At 34.6% G+C, this 19,645-nt stretch overlaps 1 protein-coding gene across 1 annotated transcript; it reads right to left on the bottom strand.

Annotated features, from left to right (window-relative positions):
* Positions 1-11,380: 11,380 nt before the first annotated feature.
* On the bottom strand, positions 11,381-13,405 carry LOC129005789 (uncharacterized). Its single transcript, XM_054434797.1, has one exon. The coding sequence runs from the start codon at positions 13,403-13,405 to the stop codon at positions 11,381-11,383; it is 2,025 nt and encodes a 674-aa protein (XP_054290772.1).
* Positions 13,406-19,645: the final 6,240 nt, after the last annotated feature.

The raw sequence follows: 19,645 nt of genomic DNA, 5'->3' as shown, positions 1-19,645 counted from the left end.
TCTGAAAAAAGCACAAAAAACTTAACAATAAAGTTATTTTAAGGTTTAAAAAATTTTGTTTTCATATATTTTTTTGGGTTTTTCTAAAAGTTGTCTATACATGGATTTAGGGAGACATAATTTTCTTACAAAAAAACACGGTCGCTTAAAATAATTTTTTTTAACACACCAATTGGGTTATGATTGTTATAGTATGCGTTTTATGTAGAAAAAAAGATGCTGTTTCATAAAATATTTTTTATTTATTTCATTTTTTATGATTTCTTATAAAAAAATATAATAAACATTTTCTGAGTTTTGTTCATCTTCACCCCGGTTTACGGTACTCTAGTTTTCTTAAAGAGTAGGCTGCGTAAAATGCCTTCTGGGCCGGACATAAATTGAGATACCGGTAAGACATGTTTCAACTTCTTTAATGTATAAAACGTAAAAATAACCCAAAATATGTATAATTCTGAGCAATGTATACAGCCAAAACTATAACTTTATTTATTTATAATACTGGTTTTGAATTTTCAATATCTAAAAAATGTATAAAACTTCTTTTAGTTTTACAAATAATGCTGGGCGGGGGAATACTGTTTCACATTTTTTGTGTACCTCATTTATGGTGGGGGGGCTGGTACTCAATTGGGGGGGGGGGGTGCGTCATGAGCCTAGGGGGGATGGGCATCCCTGGGTTAATACTTTTAGATGAAATGGCGACCATACAAAGTACGTGATCAACCATCTACACTGGTTTTGACTTGCTCGACTTCTAAAGAAGGTGGGATTGTTTAATATTTGTATTTGAACAGTCTAGTGAACAAAGGCTAGATCGTTTGCTAGAAGAGTTTTTTAGGTGGGATCAGGATCCTAATGAGGAAATAGCTACCCATGTTGCAAAGCTTCAAAAACATTTTGCCGAATTAAATGATGGACTTGAGAAACAAAAGGAATCAAAGCTTAGTGATAGAGCAGTGTTGGGTAGTAGCGTGCTACAAGTAGCAACGCTACTGTAGCACGCTACATTTATTGTAGCAGTAAATGTAGCGTTGCTACATTTATATGCTACTTTTTTACCACGATATCTCCATATGTTATACTTAGTTCGACTAGGTACGAAACCAAAACCAACCCTTCCGGTTCTTTGTTGTGCGCGATGAGTCACAAGCACGAAGCACCTGTTGCTAGTCACGTGGCGTACCGTTAGGTCAGCGCCACCCTACTCGCCTCACTAGTCAGTCTCAGTCACTAGCACTGCCAGTGCCATTTTGTGAAGCGCGTTCATCACTTGCAGCACTCTGTGAATTCGTTCTCGTTTTGTGGTTTTTGTTTTTAGCGATAGTCTTTGTTGTTACGTTCTAGTCAAACTATTGTGTGATTACGCTTATTAACATGGGAGATTTTGACCATGAAATGGCTGGCGATGTCGCAATTCTACCGTGGGACGCCTATAATAAATATTTTAAACTCGTAAAAGTCAATGAAAAAGGGAACTTTATGGTGAGTTGTAAGTTTTGTGTGAAAAAGCAAATATCAGTTTTTAAAAGCAGTGCATACAACATGAAACTACATATTGAGGTAAGTTTATCGTTATTACATTATGTTCATCATGTACTTCAGTATAAATATTATGGCTATGGCACATAAAACTTTGTGTGTATCCGAACAATCTTCATAGATAATTAAAATTATGTAAATTGTTTATTAGAGTAAATCGGTTTATTGTATATGATTCTAGGTCTACCAGAGATCTCTAATATTGTTAGAGATCGATGGATCCTACAATATATGTTTTACCTTTGCATACCTACTCCTCTGTAGGTACCTACTTGCGATCGACTACTGTCGGGGAAATACATATGTGCACTTGCACTTGAGTTTGAGCTTAAATATCTCTGAGATGGATTATCTGATTTTGTTGAAACAAAATTAAATATAAGCTAGTTTAAGGAAATTTTGCGTAGTGAGAGTGAAAAAATTATCTGTTTAGCAGAAATTTGTTATTATTGAGGAATGGTAAAAAGTACAGGTTTTTAAGAAACTCTGCACCAACACTTCAGTTTGAAAATTAATGGTAAGAAAACCACCAAACCAATGTTTCTGAAATTTTTATGGCTTATTGGTAGACCTATTGTTATCATTTTCACGCATTTACAAAATTGTATTTAAAATATTTGTTATGCTGCTGTTAATTTTTAAAACGTATGCTAAAATCGTTGATAAGAGGCTACAGACGTCGTTCAAAATACCATCGTGTTTGTCGTGACCCAAGAAATAACAGCTATAAGTCAGATTTATAATGCGAATAAAGATGTTTTTTAACATATTTATATTTGTAAACAAAAATTTATTCCGTGACTGGCAGCGGGTCGCATTGTATTTGTACGATATTTCCCAGTCGGGCGGGAGCGTGCACGACACTGCGACATTGCCGATGTATATCTGGCTACAACACTAACATTTCTTCTTCATTATCCATAAATTTACAGAAATATGCCAATAAAATATTCTAATCATCTAATACACTATGATTTTATGATAGCACAAAAACATTATGATATTTACTATGGTGGTAGGAAAATTCAGTTTTGTATTACATGCACAAAGATAATCTTTTCGTTTTTTGTTGATTGATGTAAAGTAGTTAAAAGATAATACCAGCTGACTGTAAAGTAGACATTGACATTTTCTACTTTTTTGGTATCCATGTAATGGTTTACTTAATTTGCCACTTTTAAACTACGTAACTGAGAGTAGAAATCTGAGAGGTCATTGCCATCCCCGCCAAGAGTTATGTTCCCTGGAATTTTCGATGACTAATGGAATTCACAGCATCAGCTCCCCCCTTACTTGAACTATATGGTCGTCATGAGGGATTACTAATCTAGCTAGCTAGTTTGTCTTAGATATTTTGATATTTACACTCTGGTAAAATCTATTCAAAGTATAGAGATAATGATGTTTACAGTAATTATCCGTGAGTAAATTAGTGAATAGTTTACAAAAAAATGTCAGTGTTGTAGCCAGGTAGGCATCGGCAACGTCGCAAATTCGCACGCGACCCCGCTCGTCTGGGAAATAACGTACAAATACAATGCGTATTTGGCCCGCTTCCAGTCACGGAATAAATTTTTGTTTACAAATATAAATACGTTAAAACATCTATATTCTCATTATAAATCTGACTTATCGCTGTCATTTTTTGGGTCACGACAAACACGATGGTATTTTGAACGACGTTTTAGCGTCTTATTAATGATTTCAGCATGCGTTTTAAGAATAAACAGCAGCATAAAATATGGTAGATAAATAAAATTTTGAAAATGCGTGAAAAATAACAATAAATCTACCGAAATAATAAGCACTACAAATTTCCAAAATATTGGTTTAGTGGTTTGTCTACAATTAATTTTTAACCTTCAGCGTTAGTGCAGAGTTTCTTAAAAACCTGTACCTTTTGTTCTTTTCATCTTTTTAAGATTATTCAAGATTTTTCTGCTAGGTGGATAATTCTATTATTACCACCACGTAAAATTTATTTAGACTAGCTTATATTAAATATTTGTTTAATAAAAATCAGATAATCTATCTCAGAGATATTTAAGCTCAAACTCAAGCGCATATATTTATTTCCCCGACAGTAGGCCTAGTATTAGAAATTTATTAAGAGATTATTTAAAATTTGAATTGGTATTTTTTTTGCAAAATTCGTTAGACTTCATATTTACGACATAGGCTTATTAAATATTCATAATTGTTGTGTAGCTTTTGTGAATAAATCAATTAATGTTTCCCATTTAGACACGCAAATACTCTACTACTACAACTGCCGTGGAAATCTGAAACAGTATTTTGTTTTGATAAACTAAAACATCTATTTTTAATTTTACTTTCATGTTTCATAACACAATTAATTTCGTCTCCAAACTGAGCATTCTAATGCAAACTTATGGGGAGAGGTCTGTGACCTTGAATAGGTCCGGCAGGAGGCGAGTGATTTATGGTTTGTTTAAGTATTTGTATACTTACTGCCTGGCCCTTTCCTTCTGCCTTTCTGAGAAGGGACACAGTATTTATTCTCCTTCAAATATTTATTGTTTTCTCCTGCTACCATTGAACAGTCTCTGGCTGTTTGAATAAGATTGTGAATTTTATATTTTTATCTGAAGAGGGAATGCATGGCTCATAGATTGTGCTATACCACAACATGAAAAAAATGTAATTTACACCTTTTAATGTGTTTATCACAATGAATCGGTTAATATAGCATGAGAAATGGATTTTAATAAAACAAATGATTTGTGCTGATTCTTTCTATTTTAATAATAATATACTAAGTGCAGCGGTTTTTTTTCAGCGCAAGCATCCATCTAAAATAAAGGAGCTGCAAGAAAACATTGAAACAAGTAAGTAATCAAAAAAACGCCCAGCCCCTGAGAGTTCTGATGCCCCTCCAACAAAACAACAGTTTATGACACATTTCAGCCATGATGTTAATAGCAATACATTGACATCAAAAAGTGTTGTAGAAGATTGCCTTGTAAAATGGATTGTGGATGGAATGCAGCCTTTCTCGGAAATAGAGAGGCCATCATTTATTAAACTTTGGTCATCTCTAACACGTCAGAAACTGACGTGTCGCACTACCCTTATGAAAAGGATTGATGACAGTTTTCATCAAATGACAGGTGAAATGACGAGCCAATTTGAATCCATTACTCATGTTTGTATCACGGCTGACTGCTGGACTGTCCATAACAGATCGTATTCAGATATAACTTGCAATTGGATTGATGAAAACCTTGAAAGGAAAAATGTCACCTTGGCCTGTATGAGAATTAAAGGCAAACATACATACGATGTTCTGGCAAAAGGAGTCTCAGATGTTTTGATTAAATATAGAATTCAAAACAAAGTAGTTTTAACAATCACCGACAGCGGATCCAATTTTTTGAAGGCATTCAGAGTGTTCGGCAATGACAGAGAAGTTGAAGAAGAAGTTGACGATGATCTTGAAATCGTGTAACTTGAAGACATTCTCGAATCCCATGAACATAGTGATTTTGCAGGTGACACTCCTTTACCTCCACATAGAAGATGTGCTTGTCACACTTTGAACTTAGTAGCGACGAAAGACACAGAGGAAGCTCTAAACACGGATCCGACATACAAAAAGATTTCACGATCAGTCTTCGCCAAATACCAATGTCTGTGGAATAAGTCTAGGCAAAGCTCGAAGGCGGCATAATCCGTGAGCACCTTGGATGTAGCTTGGTGACTCCAAATGCAACGAGGTGGAACTCTACTCATTCTTCAGTTGCTTGGCTCTGCAAGTTCCTTGGGGATAACGATGATAGGATCCATCAAGTCTGTGACAAACTTGGACTTCCCAGACTCAAAGGCCCTGATAATGAATTCTTGTACGTGAGTTAGTTGTATTTTGTTTTCAATCTATCACAAATATTGACGTTTTTACCCTCTGGCGCTAAGTCTTAACGGCAGAAGGTAGGAAAATCAATATAAGTAATATTTTACGCACCAGATGAATTCTAATTTCTCACGAGACAAATTTCACACAAAATATTTTTTTTCTAAATATTTTTGTTAATAAAATCTTGTTGGTAACATTTTCAACACTCTTTTCACAAATTGCATATACATAGTAGGCTAAATTTAATAACTTTTATAACAATTAAGCTGAAGCTCAAATGATGTGATTCCTCTTTTAAACGATGCATTTACCACTCTTTGGCCAATTGTTTATAGGAGTAGTCCTACACTGATTTTATGGAGCCTTTGTCAAAAGCCCTTCAACACTCTTTTCGCAAATTACATGTGCCGTAAATAGTAAATTTAATTTTATAATTTTAATTTTTATAACCTGCTTTCTTAAGGTTATATTATATAAATCATTTTTGTGTTTTTAACAACCAGCTCTTGTCTCATAATGTACTAGCTTACTGAATATATTTTTATGTAAAGTTAGGTTTTTAATATATTTTAAGTTATACAACATTTAAGTGACACTTGACACTTTTGTCAATATAAGTATATCTGCCATGGTAATAAGAGAGTGTTTGTTTTGATGTTTTAATGTTGTTTATAGGATGTAGCAAACTACATTTAAAGAATTGTAGTTGCAGCAGTAGCAAACTACATTTAAAGAATTGTAGTTGTAGCAGTAGCAAGCTACATTTTAAAAGTAGTTTACCCAACACTGTGATAGAGTAGTAATTGCAAGAATTTGATATACTTTGGGGCCAAGCTTTCGTGAATTCAGAAATGTATGGGAAGCTATTGTTGACTTAAGTGAAAGTAAATTACTAACACCTAAGGTTTTTACTGTTACAATAATTATCTTTTATTTTACTGAGGTACACACACACAACATTTTTACTCAAACATAACTTATTCAACAATTCTCTTTACAATAAAAAAAATCCTAACTATTTACACATGATCAGCTGTTACCAACATAAATTAAATTAAATACAGAACAAGTAACAGCAAACATATTATACTAGGGTTGCTTTCAGAGAGGTGAAAGCCAGTTGAGCGGAACAAACGTGATTTGATATTTGTATAAGTAACTAAATGTAAAAAGGTCAATAGATTTATTTACTAATGCTGGTTTTAAAGATTAAAATTATAATAACTCAAATTTACCTCTTCGAGAAGTGCATTATGGTAGTTTTGACCAGGAAAATATTACAGTAGTTGGAATCTGATATTAACATCCAAAAAGTAAAGTATAAAAATGAGAAAGGTAATTTGACATTCAAATGCAACTGTAGCCTACAACAAAAAAACATTGGGCTACATTTTTCACCCTTACAATCGGTTAAAGTATTTAAGTATAAAAAAAACAGTAACTATAAAAAAACGAGTATTAAAGTATAACAACAGGAGGGGAAATTTGACATTTAAATTCAACCGTGCAACATAAAATGGCTGAAATGTAGGCCTAAACATAAGTAATAAGTAAACATCGCATTCAGCTGATTTAAGTGAAAACAGAATAATATAATAAGTAGGGAAGACATGCCTTAAATATACAATGTAGATAATATAATTAGAAATTAGTAGCCTACTTCTGGACAGGCCTAGACAATTATCCATACCGTGGTTAAAAGTGTACTTCTATAAGCCCAGGTTTACTTATCAACGGTTGTAACTGGACGTATGTATAGTCCGTGGCTTGGCAATCAAATAACAGTATTTGTATAGGGTGGGCTACTGTTATCAACATTTGAAATAACTGAATTGTTACCAAATTACTGTTTCACAAAATGCAGATTCCATTTTCAGCCGAGCCATTAAAATGAGGATTTGCCGAACAATTATTAATATTACAGAATAGTATATAATGATATACAACTTTTCACATTCCATAATTATATGTTAGTTTTGCTATGGTCAAAGGTACAAATCCAAATGTTCTCTTTTCTTTTGGTCAGTATGTAATAATTTGCTAGAATCATTGACTTTATATAAAGTCAAAGCTAGAATACTGTAGATGGTTTGTTAAGTTAAGACCATATGCAAGCATTTTTGAAATCGTTTCCCCGTTTAACCTTAACCAACTATTCCATTCCAAAAGTTAAAAATTATATGGTGCAACACAAATAAAGAACCCGATCGCCTACCTATAACCTACACTATACCTTCCTAATCTAACCTTACTTCAAAACACTTAATGTAGTCACGAATACTCATAAACCCCGACCTACCTCCCCACATGCCTAAATCAGTGTTCAATCTGCGTTTTATCAATAAGTGTAATAACTTACTGTACCGTCGATGTAATTAAACATAATATAACCTATGAGGTATTATCGGATTAAATACCGATTTCGATGCGGTTCGATATATCGCTTATTAAATCCTGATTTCTAACATTGGCTGTTTCTAATCAGCTGGCAACACAAATAGGTTCCCAAGAAAGTAGTCACCGGTCCGTATCCCTCCGCTCCTTGTTTATGCTCCGCGCATTGAGAAAGTAGTTCAGTATATTTTCTCGATTTTCAGTGAATTCCGTGCCTTAAAAAAATGTTTTAACGGCATTTTCTTGTTTATTAAAATCATAGGAATGGTTTAAAATCGTTTAAAAGAAAAGTATAGAAAGTTCAGAAATACCTTATGATTCTCTTGTTTACATTTTTCTTGTAAACAAAAAAACTGTCATAGCTACTTTAGTCCCATAAGCCCAATGTTAAAAATTTTAAATTTTAAGTTCGTTTTAAATTGCATTAGCATTATCTAATTGAAATTTGTTTGTTTACAAACCATCTCATTATTAGTCTAAGTAGTCTTGTTAAGTTTGGCTGAAATGTGTTCAGCCGTTATTGAGTGATGGTGTTATATTGTTTGCATTGAAGTTGATCCCAAAGAGCTTCGCTCGCTTCGCTCGCTCCGCTCGCTCCGCTCAATAAAAATAAAATTACATTCAACACCTTCCCTTAATTTTAATTTTATATAAGAAACAAAAAATAAATATCTCGATTATCGTCTTCTGTTCAAGATTTTGGATAGTTGATCAAAGCTTTGCTAAATTGATGAAACTTAACATTGTTCAAGGGTTTTGTAAACATATCCGCAACATTCCCAGATGTAGAAACAAAAGAAATGTTTATTTTACCTTGCCTTACATTTTCAGTGAAAAAATGGTAGCGAACATCAATGTGTTTGCTTCGCTTATTAAAAATTCCATTTTTACAAAGCTTAATAGCACTTTGATTGTCCATGTTTAGGTTTGTTTCAACATTAGTTCCACTCAACTCTTGCAAGAAAGTTTTTAAATATAACACTTCTTTGACACATTCCGCCGCTGCAATGTATTCTGCTTCAGTGCTGGACAAAGCTACAATCGGTTGTCTTCTTGTACACCAGCTTATTGGGTCTTCTCCATACATTATGACAAATCCAGTAGTACTTCTTCTTGTATGCTTGCAATTTGCATAGTCTGCGTCACAATATACATTTAGGCAATTTTCTCCTGATGCTGAAAATAATATTCCTGCGTCTTGAGTACCTTTAATATATCTTAAAGTTCGTTTGACATTTACAACATCTTCATTGCTTGGATTCTCAACACGTCTACTTTCTAATCCCACAGCAAGTGTAAGATCAGGTCTGGTTTTATTGGATAAGTACAGCAATCTTCCTACAGCTCCTCTGTAAGGATAATCTTTTGTCAGGCAGCTTACTTCTTCATCAGGTTTGCTCGTTTTCACTGGACAAATGGGAGTGTCTACAGGTTTACAATCTATCATTCCATATTTTTCGAGAATACTGTTTGAATAGTTCTTTTGTGTTAACAATATCCCTTCCCTTGAATATAAAATTTCCATTCCAAGAAAGTTTGATGGGTTTTCGTCTGTTTTTATTTTAAAATATCTAGACAGCTCGTTAAAGTTCAAAAGTTTCTTCATCTCTCTTTCATCTGAACCAGCAAGAATTCCATCATCAACAAATATAGCAAGATGAATACTGCCATTTGTAAAAACACAACGGTCAGACTGAGTTTGTTTTAAGCCATATTTTAGTAAGCAGTTTGTAAACAACTGGTTCCATTTAAATGGAGCTTGTTTAAGTCCATATAAAGTCTTTCTTAATTTCAAAACTTTATCTTTATGATCAAACCCTTCAGGTACACACATATAAATTTCTTCATCTAAATTTCCAAAGAGAAAAGCAGTTTTAACATCAAATTGCATTAGTTTGAGATTTTGTTTGGCAGCTAATGAAAATAACAAACGTAAAGTTGAATTACTTACAACTGGGCTGTAGGTTTCTTCATAGTCTATACCTTTTTCTTGGGCAAAACCTCTTACAACTAGTCTCGCTTTGTATTTTCCGTTATCCTTTCTTGTTAATACCCACTTGTTACTTAGGATCTTCTTGTTTAGTGCTCGCTTTTTGTCAACCACTTCCCACGTTTCATTCTCAATAAGGGAGTTTTTCTCATCCTCAATTGCTTGTAGCCAATTCTTTTTATCTGGTCCTTTGATTGCTTCTTCATATCATCAACATCACAAAATCTTTATATCTTTCAGGTAGTTTAGTTTTTCTTCTTAGTTTGATGTTTTGTGTAGAATCAGTATTACTTGAACTTGGCTGTTCTTCATTAATTTCATTTTTGTCTGAAACCAACTCAAACTCTACTTCATTATTACTTATCTCACTTAGATTATCTGCACTCTCGATATCTCCATTTTGATTTTCGTCTTCTTTCTGGTCATTTTCATTTTTGTCTTCTTTCTTGTCATTTTCATTTTTGTCTCCTTTCTGGTCATTCTCATCGTTTAGACTGTCATCGTCTTCAATAATTGTTGTTTTCTCCTGTTCTTTGCCAACATGCTTGCTTTTGTACTCAACGAATTTCACATCTCTTGAGACTTTTATTTTCCTAGAGCGTTCATCCCATATCCTATACGCATTCAGACCATATCCCACAAAAATAAATGATTCATTTCTGATATCCAACTTTCCCAAGTTAGGCCTGGTTATACGAGCATAAACTTTGCTGCCGAAAATTCTTAACCTTGATAGATCTGGTTTTTGGCCATACCATTTTTCACATGGTGTAGTGTCAACTGACTCACAAGGACTTCTGTTTACAATGTATGCGGCTGTTCTTATAGCTTCTCCCCATAGCTCTTTACTTAATTCTGAATCAAACAGCAGTGCTCTTGTTTTTTCTAAAAGAGTTCGGTTCATCCTCTCAGCTTTGCCATTTAGCCGTGGCGAATAAGGAACAGTGTAGTCTAACACTATACCCTTTGTTTTACACAAATCTTGGAGATCCTTCGAAATATATTCTCCACCATTGTCACATGGGATTTTGTGAATTTTTAAGTTCCATTTAGCCTCTACTTCTGCAAAATATTGTTTTACTGCATCAAACACTTCATACTTGCCTTTTAAAAGATAAACCATAGTAAAGTTTGTGTAATCATCAATAAATGTGATAAAATATCTTTTACCATCATCATTAAGGTTATCTTATAAAAAGATAGGGCATTTGCCAGGAATTATTAAGGAAATTGACAGGAAAGCAGGCTTACCTTTAAATAAGTCCATAGAGACACATAAAACATCACAAAATTACAAAATTAAAAGTAGAAATTTTCGTGGTCACTGACCACTTTTTCAACCACTGGAGATTGGAGAAATGGCAATGGCAGTTGCAATTTGAATCTATTACACCTTGTCAGGGTTGCCAACACAGATGAAGAGACCAAAAATTGTTTTTACTGTTGCATATGTATGAATGTGTTCACTTATTATGAATAATCCACTATATTTACACTGTTCTGTATTTACACATATGTACACACACATATTAAACATTTTTTATATACACTAGCCTGCTATGGAAGGTGAGGAATGGGGTTTATCTTAGATTAAGGTTTGGTGGGTTTCTAGAATGGGTGAACCATTGGTAGCTTAGTTCCCATCTTCTCAGTTCTGAGGGGTTGCAGTTTGGAGGCAGTTGTTTTATTATTTTTGAAGAGTAGCAGCTATTAAAATCAGATTTTGAGTGGGATGAGGCATGGTTGACTACTGGTTTGTCTTTATAATTATTTTTTACATCTTGACGATGACCGTTCATTCTGGTACGGAACTGGTTCTTTGTTAGGCCTATATACTGAGCTGGGCAGTTTTTACATTGAAGCTGATAAATTACATTGCTGGTGCTGCAGGTGTTGTGTCCTTGAATCTTGAAAACTTCATTTGTGGCGTTGCTGGAAAAACTTGTGGTGGGGGGGTTGATGGCACACGTTTTACATCTGGAAGTATTACATGGGAAAGAGCCGTTTGGGGGTTTGTTTCTGGTTGCTGTAATTGGATCCGGTATCTTAGGATGAACAAGAATCTTTTTGATGTTAGGTGGTTGGCGAAATGTGGTGGTTGGGGGGGTTTTCAGGAAATCCTTTGTGTGTGGGGAAGCTTGGAGAATTTTGAATCCATCTTTTAGAATGGAGTTGAGGGATTGTAGGCCATGGTGGTATTCGGTTATTAGGTTTAGGTTTTGCTGTGGTTTTAGTTTCTTTGTTGGAGGGTTGTTTGATTGGGCTAAACGGATTTGGTTTTCTACAAGGTTTTTGGGGTAGCCTCTTTCAACAAATGCGTTGGAAATTTTCGAATTGAAATTGGAGAGTTCCTTTTCTGTCGAACAAATACGTTTGGCTCGGATGGCTTGGCTATAAGGTATAGATCTTTTGGTGTTGGCTGGATGACAACTGTCAAAATGTAAGTATTGTAAGTTATTGGTGGGTTTGATGTGAATGCCAGTGGTTATCAGTCCATTATTCAATTTCACGCTAACATCTAAAAATGTTATTTCTGAAGGTGAGTTGTTGTGGGTGAACTGTAAAATACTGAAATTTTGTAGATTCTTGAGGAATTCATTGAGGGATTCTGTTCCAGATGTCCAGATTAGAAAGATGTCATCTATAAAGCGGAACCAGCACTCAGGTTGTACTTTTTGCTGTCGGAGGAAGGCTTGTTCGAGGCGACCCATGAAGAGGTTGGCATATGACGGTGCCATTCTTGTTCCCATTGCTGTGCCTTTAGTTTGGATGTAATTCTTTCCCTCAAACTGAAAATTGTTTTTCTCTAGGATAAATTTGGCCAAATTGATAAGAAAAGAAGTGGATGGAAGTGAGTTTTTCGGTCGTTGATCAAGAAAGTGTTCCAAAGCTGCTAGGCCATGCGTGTGGGGGATGTTGGTGTACAGTGAGGTTACATCTACAGTTACTAGAATGGCATCAGGTGGCAAAGGTGTGGGAATCATTTGAAGTCTGTCTAGGAAGTGATTGGTGTCTTTCACATGGGAGGGTAGTTCTTTTACTACAGGCTGAAGATGGGAATCAAGATAGGCCGAGATTCTTTCGGTTATAGAGTTGCAGCTGGCCACAATCGGTCTGCCTGGAGGGGGTAAAATGTTTTTGTGGATTTTTGGCAGTATGTAGAATTGAGGTGTTTTGGGTTCTTTGTTAATTAGTAGGTCCAGTGTACTAGTCGAAATGTTCTGACGTGGAGCTTCTTGTTTTAGCCACTGATTTAATTCCTCATTAAATTTGTTTGTAGGATCCTCATCAGTTGGTTTGTATGTTGTTCTGTCTGAAAGTTGTCTGTAGGCCTCTTGTTTGTAGTCATCAGTGTTCATTACGACAGTTGTTGATCCTTTATCCGCCGGTAAAATCATGATGTCCTTGTTTTTCTGTAAAGATCGTAGGGCTGTTCTTTCAGGTCTGGTTAGGTTGTCTGAGTCTGAAAGATTGTTCTTAAAATTTGGATCAGTTATACTTTGCATTATATAGTTTATGTATAGTTCTATCGGATGATCTGGTTGTAGTGGAGGTGGGTCCCAATTAGATGGAGGTTTAAACTTCATTAGACAGTCTTCAGGCATGTTTGCGTTATTTAGAGCATTAGGATGTTCGTACAAATAGTATTGTATCCGGAGGTTTCTGGCAAAAGAGAAAACATCTTTACCTAGGCTGAATAGGTCAGGCTTCTGAGTCGGTGTGAAGGTTAGGCCTTTAGAAAGTACCCTAGTTTCATCCTCAGTTAAATGATGGTTTGAAATATTCATTATGGAGTTGGTGGAAGAAGTGGATGCTGGTTTTTCATTATTTGTTTTTTTATAAACTGGAGTTAGGTTAGGTGTTTTTGGTAGATGGGGAAGCTGCCCAGTTGGTATTGGAAGCTTAAAAAGAGAAGCTAGGCTAGGCCTATCACCTAGTAAGGGTATATCTTTGTTGGAGGGTTTCTGATAGGCCTCAATGTAGCCATAGTCATTTAACCTTTGAATACATAGTTTGGAGAGCTTTTTCAATTTGATTCCAGCAAGTTTTTCTTGAAGTAGTTTGGCTGTTGTTATAGTTCTTACTATTTCTTCAATGAGGTTTGGAGCAGTACTTAGTAAGAGTCGGTAGTTGGAGTTGAGACTTTTGATCAGTTTGTATTGTTCAGATTTGTAATCTTCCAAAACAGTTTTTGTTGTATTTAAAGATATTGCTTTATAAGAGTTAATCAGTTTAGGCCACATAAATTGTGGGGTGCCTGAGAGAGGTGGTTTGGCAGTAAGGCCTAAAGGAGATAGGCCTAGGTTAACACAAGCTTCCAGGAATAAAACATGGGAATTCACTTTTGCCAATTTAAAAGCTGCATTTTTCAGTTGTTTGAGCCAACAAATATGTAAATTCATTTTGAAGGAGGTAGAAAAGGAAATGGAATAGAGAAAGGAGAATAGGTTAGAACATAGCTGTGAAGAGAGGAAAGGAAAATGGTTTCACTTTAAGGTTATCTTATAAAAAGATAGGGCATTTGCCAGGAATTATTAAGGAAATTGACAGGAAAGCAGGCTTACCTTTAAATAAGTCCATAGAGACACATAAAACATCACAAAATTACAAAATTAAAAGTAGAAATTTTCGTGGTCACTGACCACTTTTTCAACCACTGGAGATTGGAGAAATGGCAATGGCAGTTGCAATTTGAATCTATTACACCTTGTCAGGGTTGCCAACACAGATAAAGAGACCAAAAATTGTTTTTACTGTTGCATATGTATGAATGTGTTCACTTATTATGAATAATCCACTATATTTACACTGTTCTGTATTTACACATATGTACCTCCGATAAACAACTCTCCTCGTAGGTCTGTCTGAGTGTAAATTTTGGCAACCATTCACACCACTCAGACAGACATGCAGAGATATAGTGTTCAGTCGGTTTCTTCCCATAAGCCTAGTATCAGATAAGGAACCTTTACATGATATCTGTCTGTCTGTCAGGTCCTTATGCATTTTAAGGTTATTTGAGGTTTATATAGAACGTATGTAACCTAACCTAACCTAACCAAACCTAACCTAACCTAACCTAACCTAACTAAGCTCAAAAAAACTTAAAATTTAGCAATAATCAATACATCAAGTAATAAGATACTGTCAATTGCTTTTTTGTGATTAGCATAATTAAGAGTGATATCAAGTGATTAGAATGCTAGTCAACCGTTTGTCCCAACTGTTTAGAGGATGAAACAGTTGTATTTGTCAAGAAAAGCATATTATTTTAGGGAAAAATGCATTTAAAATACATTAAACGCCTGTAACTTTAAAACTACAATAGCTAAAGCTTTGGTTAAAACTGAGTTTTAATCAGCATAAATAGTACTACAAGATGCATATGTTTAATCATTTCCAAAACTCCGATTTAAGAAAAAACTACGAATGTATTAGGCTATGATATGCCGACAGAGAAAGAATGCGTGTCAGCAAATTCCTGGTGGTCGGCCTTGAGTCGGATGTCAATACACATTGTACACTCTGAATCGATTTTAAACGTTTGAAAAGACTATATAGAAGAAATATAGTTAATAATTTGTAATCGTGTTGAAATTATGTTGAAGTAATGTCCAAACACCGTGTAAATATAACTTTTCCAACGAAAAAAATCAATTTTTCCCGAAAAAAGTAAAAATATGTAGTAATTTAAGGGTAAAAATGCGTTTAAACGCATAATACTATTCCAATAGATGGAACCACTTTGAAATATATCATAAATAGTCACATTTAAGCGTAAAAACTAGCATTTTTTACGTAATTTTTGATTTTAAACAACCTTGTATACATCATAGAAATAGCAATTATTGGCTCAAGTACTATGATTTTAAATGAAAGTATGGCTTTAATAATACCACAAAGAGCCTAAAAAACTAACATGATTATAGATTATGTCAAAAATATACATTTAATGCGTCAAAACCATTACGTACATGAATTAATTTCGTCCAACAGATTTCCCGTCTTAAACCTTTAAATGCTTAAAATTGGCTTAAATAATATGATTTTGAATACAATTATAAGTTTTTGAATTGCACAAAGAGTATATAAAACGAATACAAGTACAACATATACCAAAAACACTCATTGAATGGGTTAAAAACATTACGTGAAAATTAATTTCACGTAAAAGCAATTTCCGATTTCAACTATAAAATGGCCAAAAAAGCTTAAATACCATAATTTTGAATAGGATTATGGCTTTCTGAATTGCACAAAGACGGTATAAATAGAATAAAACTGTAATATAGACCAAAAACACTCGTTTGATGGGTTAAAAACCTTATGTTTACAAAATAGTCAAAATCATTTTTGGTCCAATCTTACTTTATTTGTTTATTTTCTTAAAAGTTGTATATTTTGAACGCTTGAAAATGCTTTATTACACTACAGAACTATAAACTCAATGGTATAGAACCGATTTAGAGGATAAAAATTCAATAGTTTGCTTAAAAATTGAAAAACATAGTCAGATTTACAAGAATTTCATTCGTCTTTCTCGTGCAAACGATACATTATTTGTTTATATTTTTCAAAGTAATCACTTTAGAATGTCTAAAACCTTATATATCAACAGGTTACTAGTTGGACCAAGGTAATAAACCGTAAAAAATCTTAAAACACTACAGTTTACTCAAAAAATGAGTTTTATAAAGAGTAGAGTTAAAGACCACCCACAGTGCCGCCAGGCCTCTGACGCCAGAACTGGATACCATACAAGCATTATATGGTCCAGTATGACATATTGATTTTTTGGTCAGATATTGTAGATATTTCAATTATATACACCATACAGTTGATCCCATACCTATGCGTTTAACCGTTCAAGAGTTATAAGAGTTTGAAATGTCAAATTTGACAATTTTGTTTACTCCCAAAATACAACTGTTAAAGGTTTTTTTTGCAAATTTCTTTCATATTTCTCCTCTTTATTTAATCCTTAGAGGTATATAATACCTACAGTTGGTTTAATCTTATTACTTATCAAGTAATTGTGGAAAACCAGGCAGACAGACAGATCAGGTAAAAGTTCCTTATCTGATACCAGGCTTATGGGAAGAAACCGACTGAACACTATATCTCTGCATGTCTGTCTGAGTGGTGTGAATGGTTGCCAAAATTTACACTCAGACAGACCTACGAGGAGAGTTGTTTATCCTAGAGAAAAACAATTTTCAGTTTGAGGGAAAGAATTACATCCAAACTAAAGGCACAGCAATGGGAACAAGAATGGCACCGTCATATGCCAACCTCTTCATGGGTCGCCTCGAACAAGCCTTCCTCCGACAGCAAAAAGTACAACCTGAGTGCTGGTTCCGCTTTATAGATGACATCTTTCTAATCTGGACATCTGGAACAGAATCCCTCAATGAATTCCTCAAGAATCTACAAAATTTCAGTATTTTACAGTTCACCCACAACAACTCACCTTCAGAAATAACATTTTTAGATGTTAGCGTGAAATTGAATAGTGGACTGATAACCACTGGCATTCACATCAAACCCACCAATAACTTACAATACTTACATTTTGACAGTTGTCATCCAGCCAACACCAAAAGATCTATACCTTATAGCCAAGCCATCCGAGCCAAACGTATTTGTTCGACAGAAAAGGAACTCTCCAATTTCAATTCGAAAATTTCCAACGCATTTGTTGAAAGAGGCTACTCCAAAAACCTTGTAGAAAACCAAATCCGTTTAGCCCAATCAAACAACCCTCCAACAAAGAAACTAAAACCACAGCAAAACCTAAACCTAATAACCGAATACCACCATGGCCTACAATCCCTCAACTCCATTCTAAAAGATGGATTCAAAATTCTCCAAGCTTCCCCACACACAAAGGATTTCCTGAAAACACCCCCAACCACCACATTTCGCCAACCACCTAACATCAAAAAGATTCTTGTTCATCCTAAGATACCGGATCCAATTACAGCAACCAGAAACAAACCCCCAAACGGCTCTTTCCCATGTAATACTTCCAGATGTAAAACGTGTCCCATCAACCCCCCCACCATAAGTTTTTCCAGCAACGCCACAAATGAAGTTTTCAAGATTCAAGGACACAACACCTGCAGCACCAGCAATGTAATTTATCAGCTTCAATGTAAAAACTGCCCAGCTCAGTATATAGGCCTAACAAAGAACCAGTTCCGTACCAGAATGAACGGTCATCGTCAAGATGTAAAAAATAATTATAAAGACAAACCAGTAGTCAACCATGCCTCATCCCACTCAAAATCTGATTTTAATAGCTGCTACTCTTCAAAAATAATAAAACAACTGCCTCCAAACTGCAACCCCTCAGAACTGAGAAGATGGGAACTAAGCTACCAATGGTTCACCCATTCTAGAAACCCACCAAACCTTAATCTAAGATAAACCCCATTCCTCACCTTCTATAGCAGGCTAGTGTATATAAAAAATGTTTAATATGTGTGTGTACATATGTGTAAATACAGAACAGTGTAAATATAGTGGATTATTCATAATAAGTGAACACATTCATACATATGCAACAGTAAAAACAATTTTTGGTCTCTTCATCTGTGTTGGCAACCCTGACAAGGTGTAATAGATTCAAATTGCAACTGCCATTGCCATTTCTCCAATCTCCAGTGGTTGAAAAAGTGGTCAGTGACCACGAAAATTTCTACTTTTAATTTTGTAATTTTGTGATGTTTTATGTGTCTCTATGGACTTATTTAAAGGTAAGCCTGCTTTCCTGTCAATTTCCTTAAAAATTTTACCATCATCAGTACTTGGTTCTACTGGTCCACATACATCAGTGTGAATTATTTCTAGTGGTCTTGTTGCTCCTTGTTCTTTCAGTATTAAAAGGTAACCTTGTCTGTTTAGCCTTCAAACAGACTTCGCAAGTTGTTCTTCTATCACAGGTCTTCAAACATTGGCCAGACAATTTTATACCTTTTGACATAGAAATGAGTTTATTTAAACTATCAAAACTAATATGTCCCATTCTTCTATGCCACAAAATTACACTATCATCCACTACTGGTTTACTTGTTTCTCTTTCTATTAACTGAGCATTTAAATTACTATTAATGTCAAAAATCTTCACTGTGAACAATCCATTTGAATTTTTTAAGCCTTCCAACACTTTATCTCCAGTTTTTCTAAGTCCTATCATAACTTTATTTTCAGAGAAAGTAACCTCACCACCATTATTAGTTATTGCAGAAACAGACAACAAGTTTTTACTGAGTTCAGGAACAAATAGCACATTATTCAGGATACATTCTTTGGATTTTACAGTTCCACTCGTTGAGGCTAACATGGTTTGATTTTTCTTTGCAACATATATTTCAGAAGAAATATTTTGTTTATTACTTAACAAATCTTCACAATTTGTCATATGTGAAGATGTGCCTGAATCAACAACCCATTAAGATACAAAGTTTACAGTCCCACTATTACCCCGAACATTTTGTCCATCATCATACGACAAAAAAGACACAGTTTTACTAGCGACATTTGGGTTCTGGCTTTTTCTAAAGTAACAATCTTTTTCATTATGATTTGACTTTTTACATATATTACAAAATAAATTTGGCTTTACATTTCTTTTTTCAAACTTGTTAACAAAACTTTTTACATTTCCACAGGTGTTTGCTAAATGACCAACAGCATTGCATTTAAAACATCGCCTTTCATTATCAGAGTTAGCCCAATTGTGTGTAGGTTTCTTGCAGTATTTTGCTTTATGGCCTGGAATTTTACAGTTGTGACAAACAACTTGGAATGCAAGATTTTTCTCTAGGCTTACCTCCTTTAAC

This window comes from Macrosteles quadrilineatus, unplaced genomic scaffold (genome assembly GCF_028750875.1).
Source record: "Macrosteles quadrilineatus isolate MER2022 unplaced genomic scaffold, UCM_ALF_1.0 Scaffold_33__1_contigs__length_1397503, whole genome shotgun sequence".
NCBI lineage: Eukaryota > Metazoa > Arthropoda > Insecta > Hemiptera > Cicadellidae > Macrosteles > Macrosteles quadrilineatus.
This window is presented reverse-complemented; position numbering and strand designations above follow the sequence as displayed.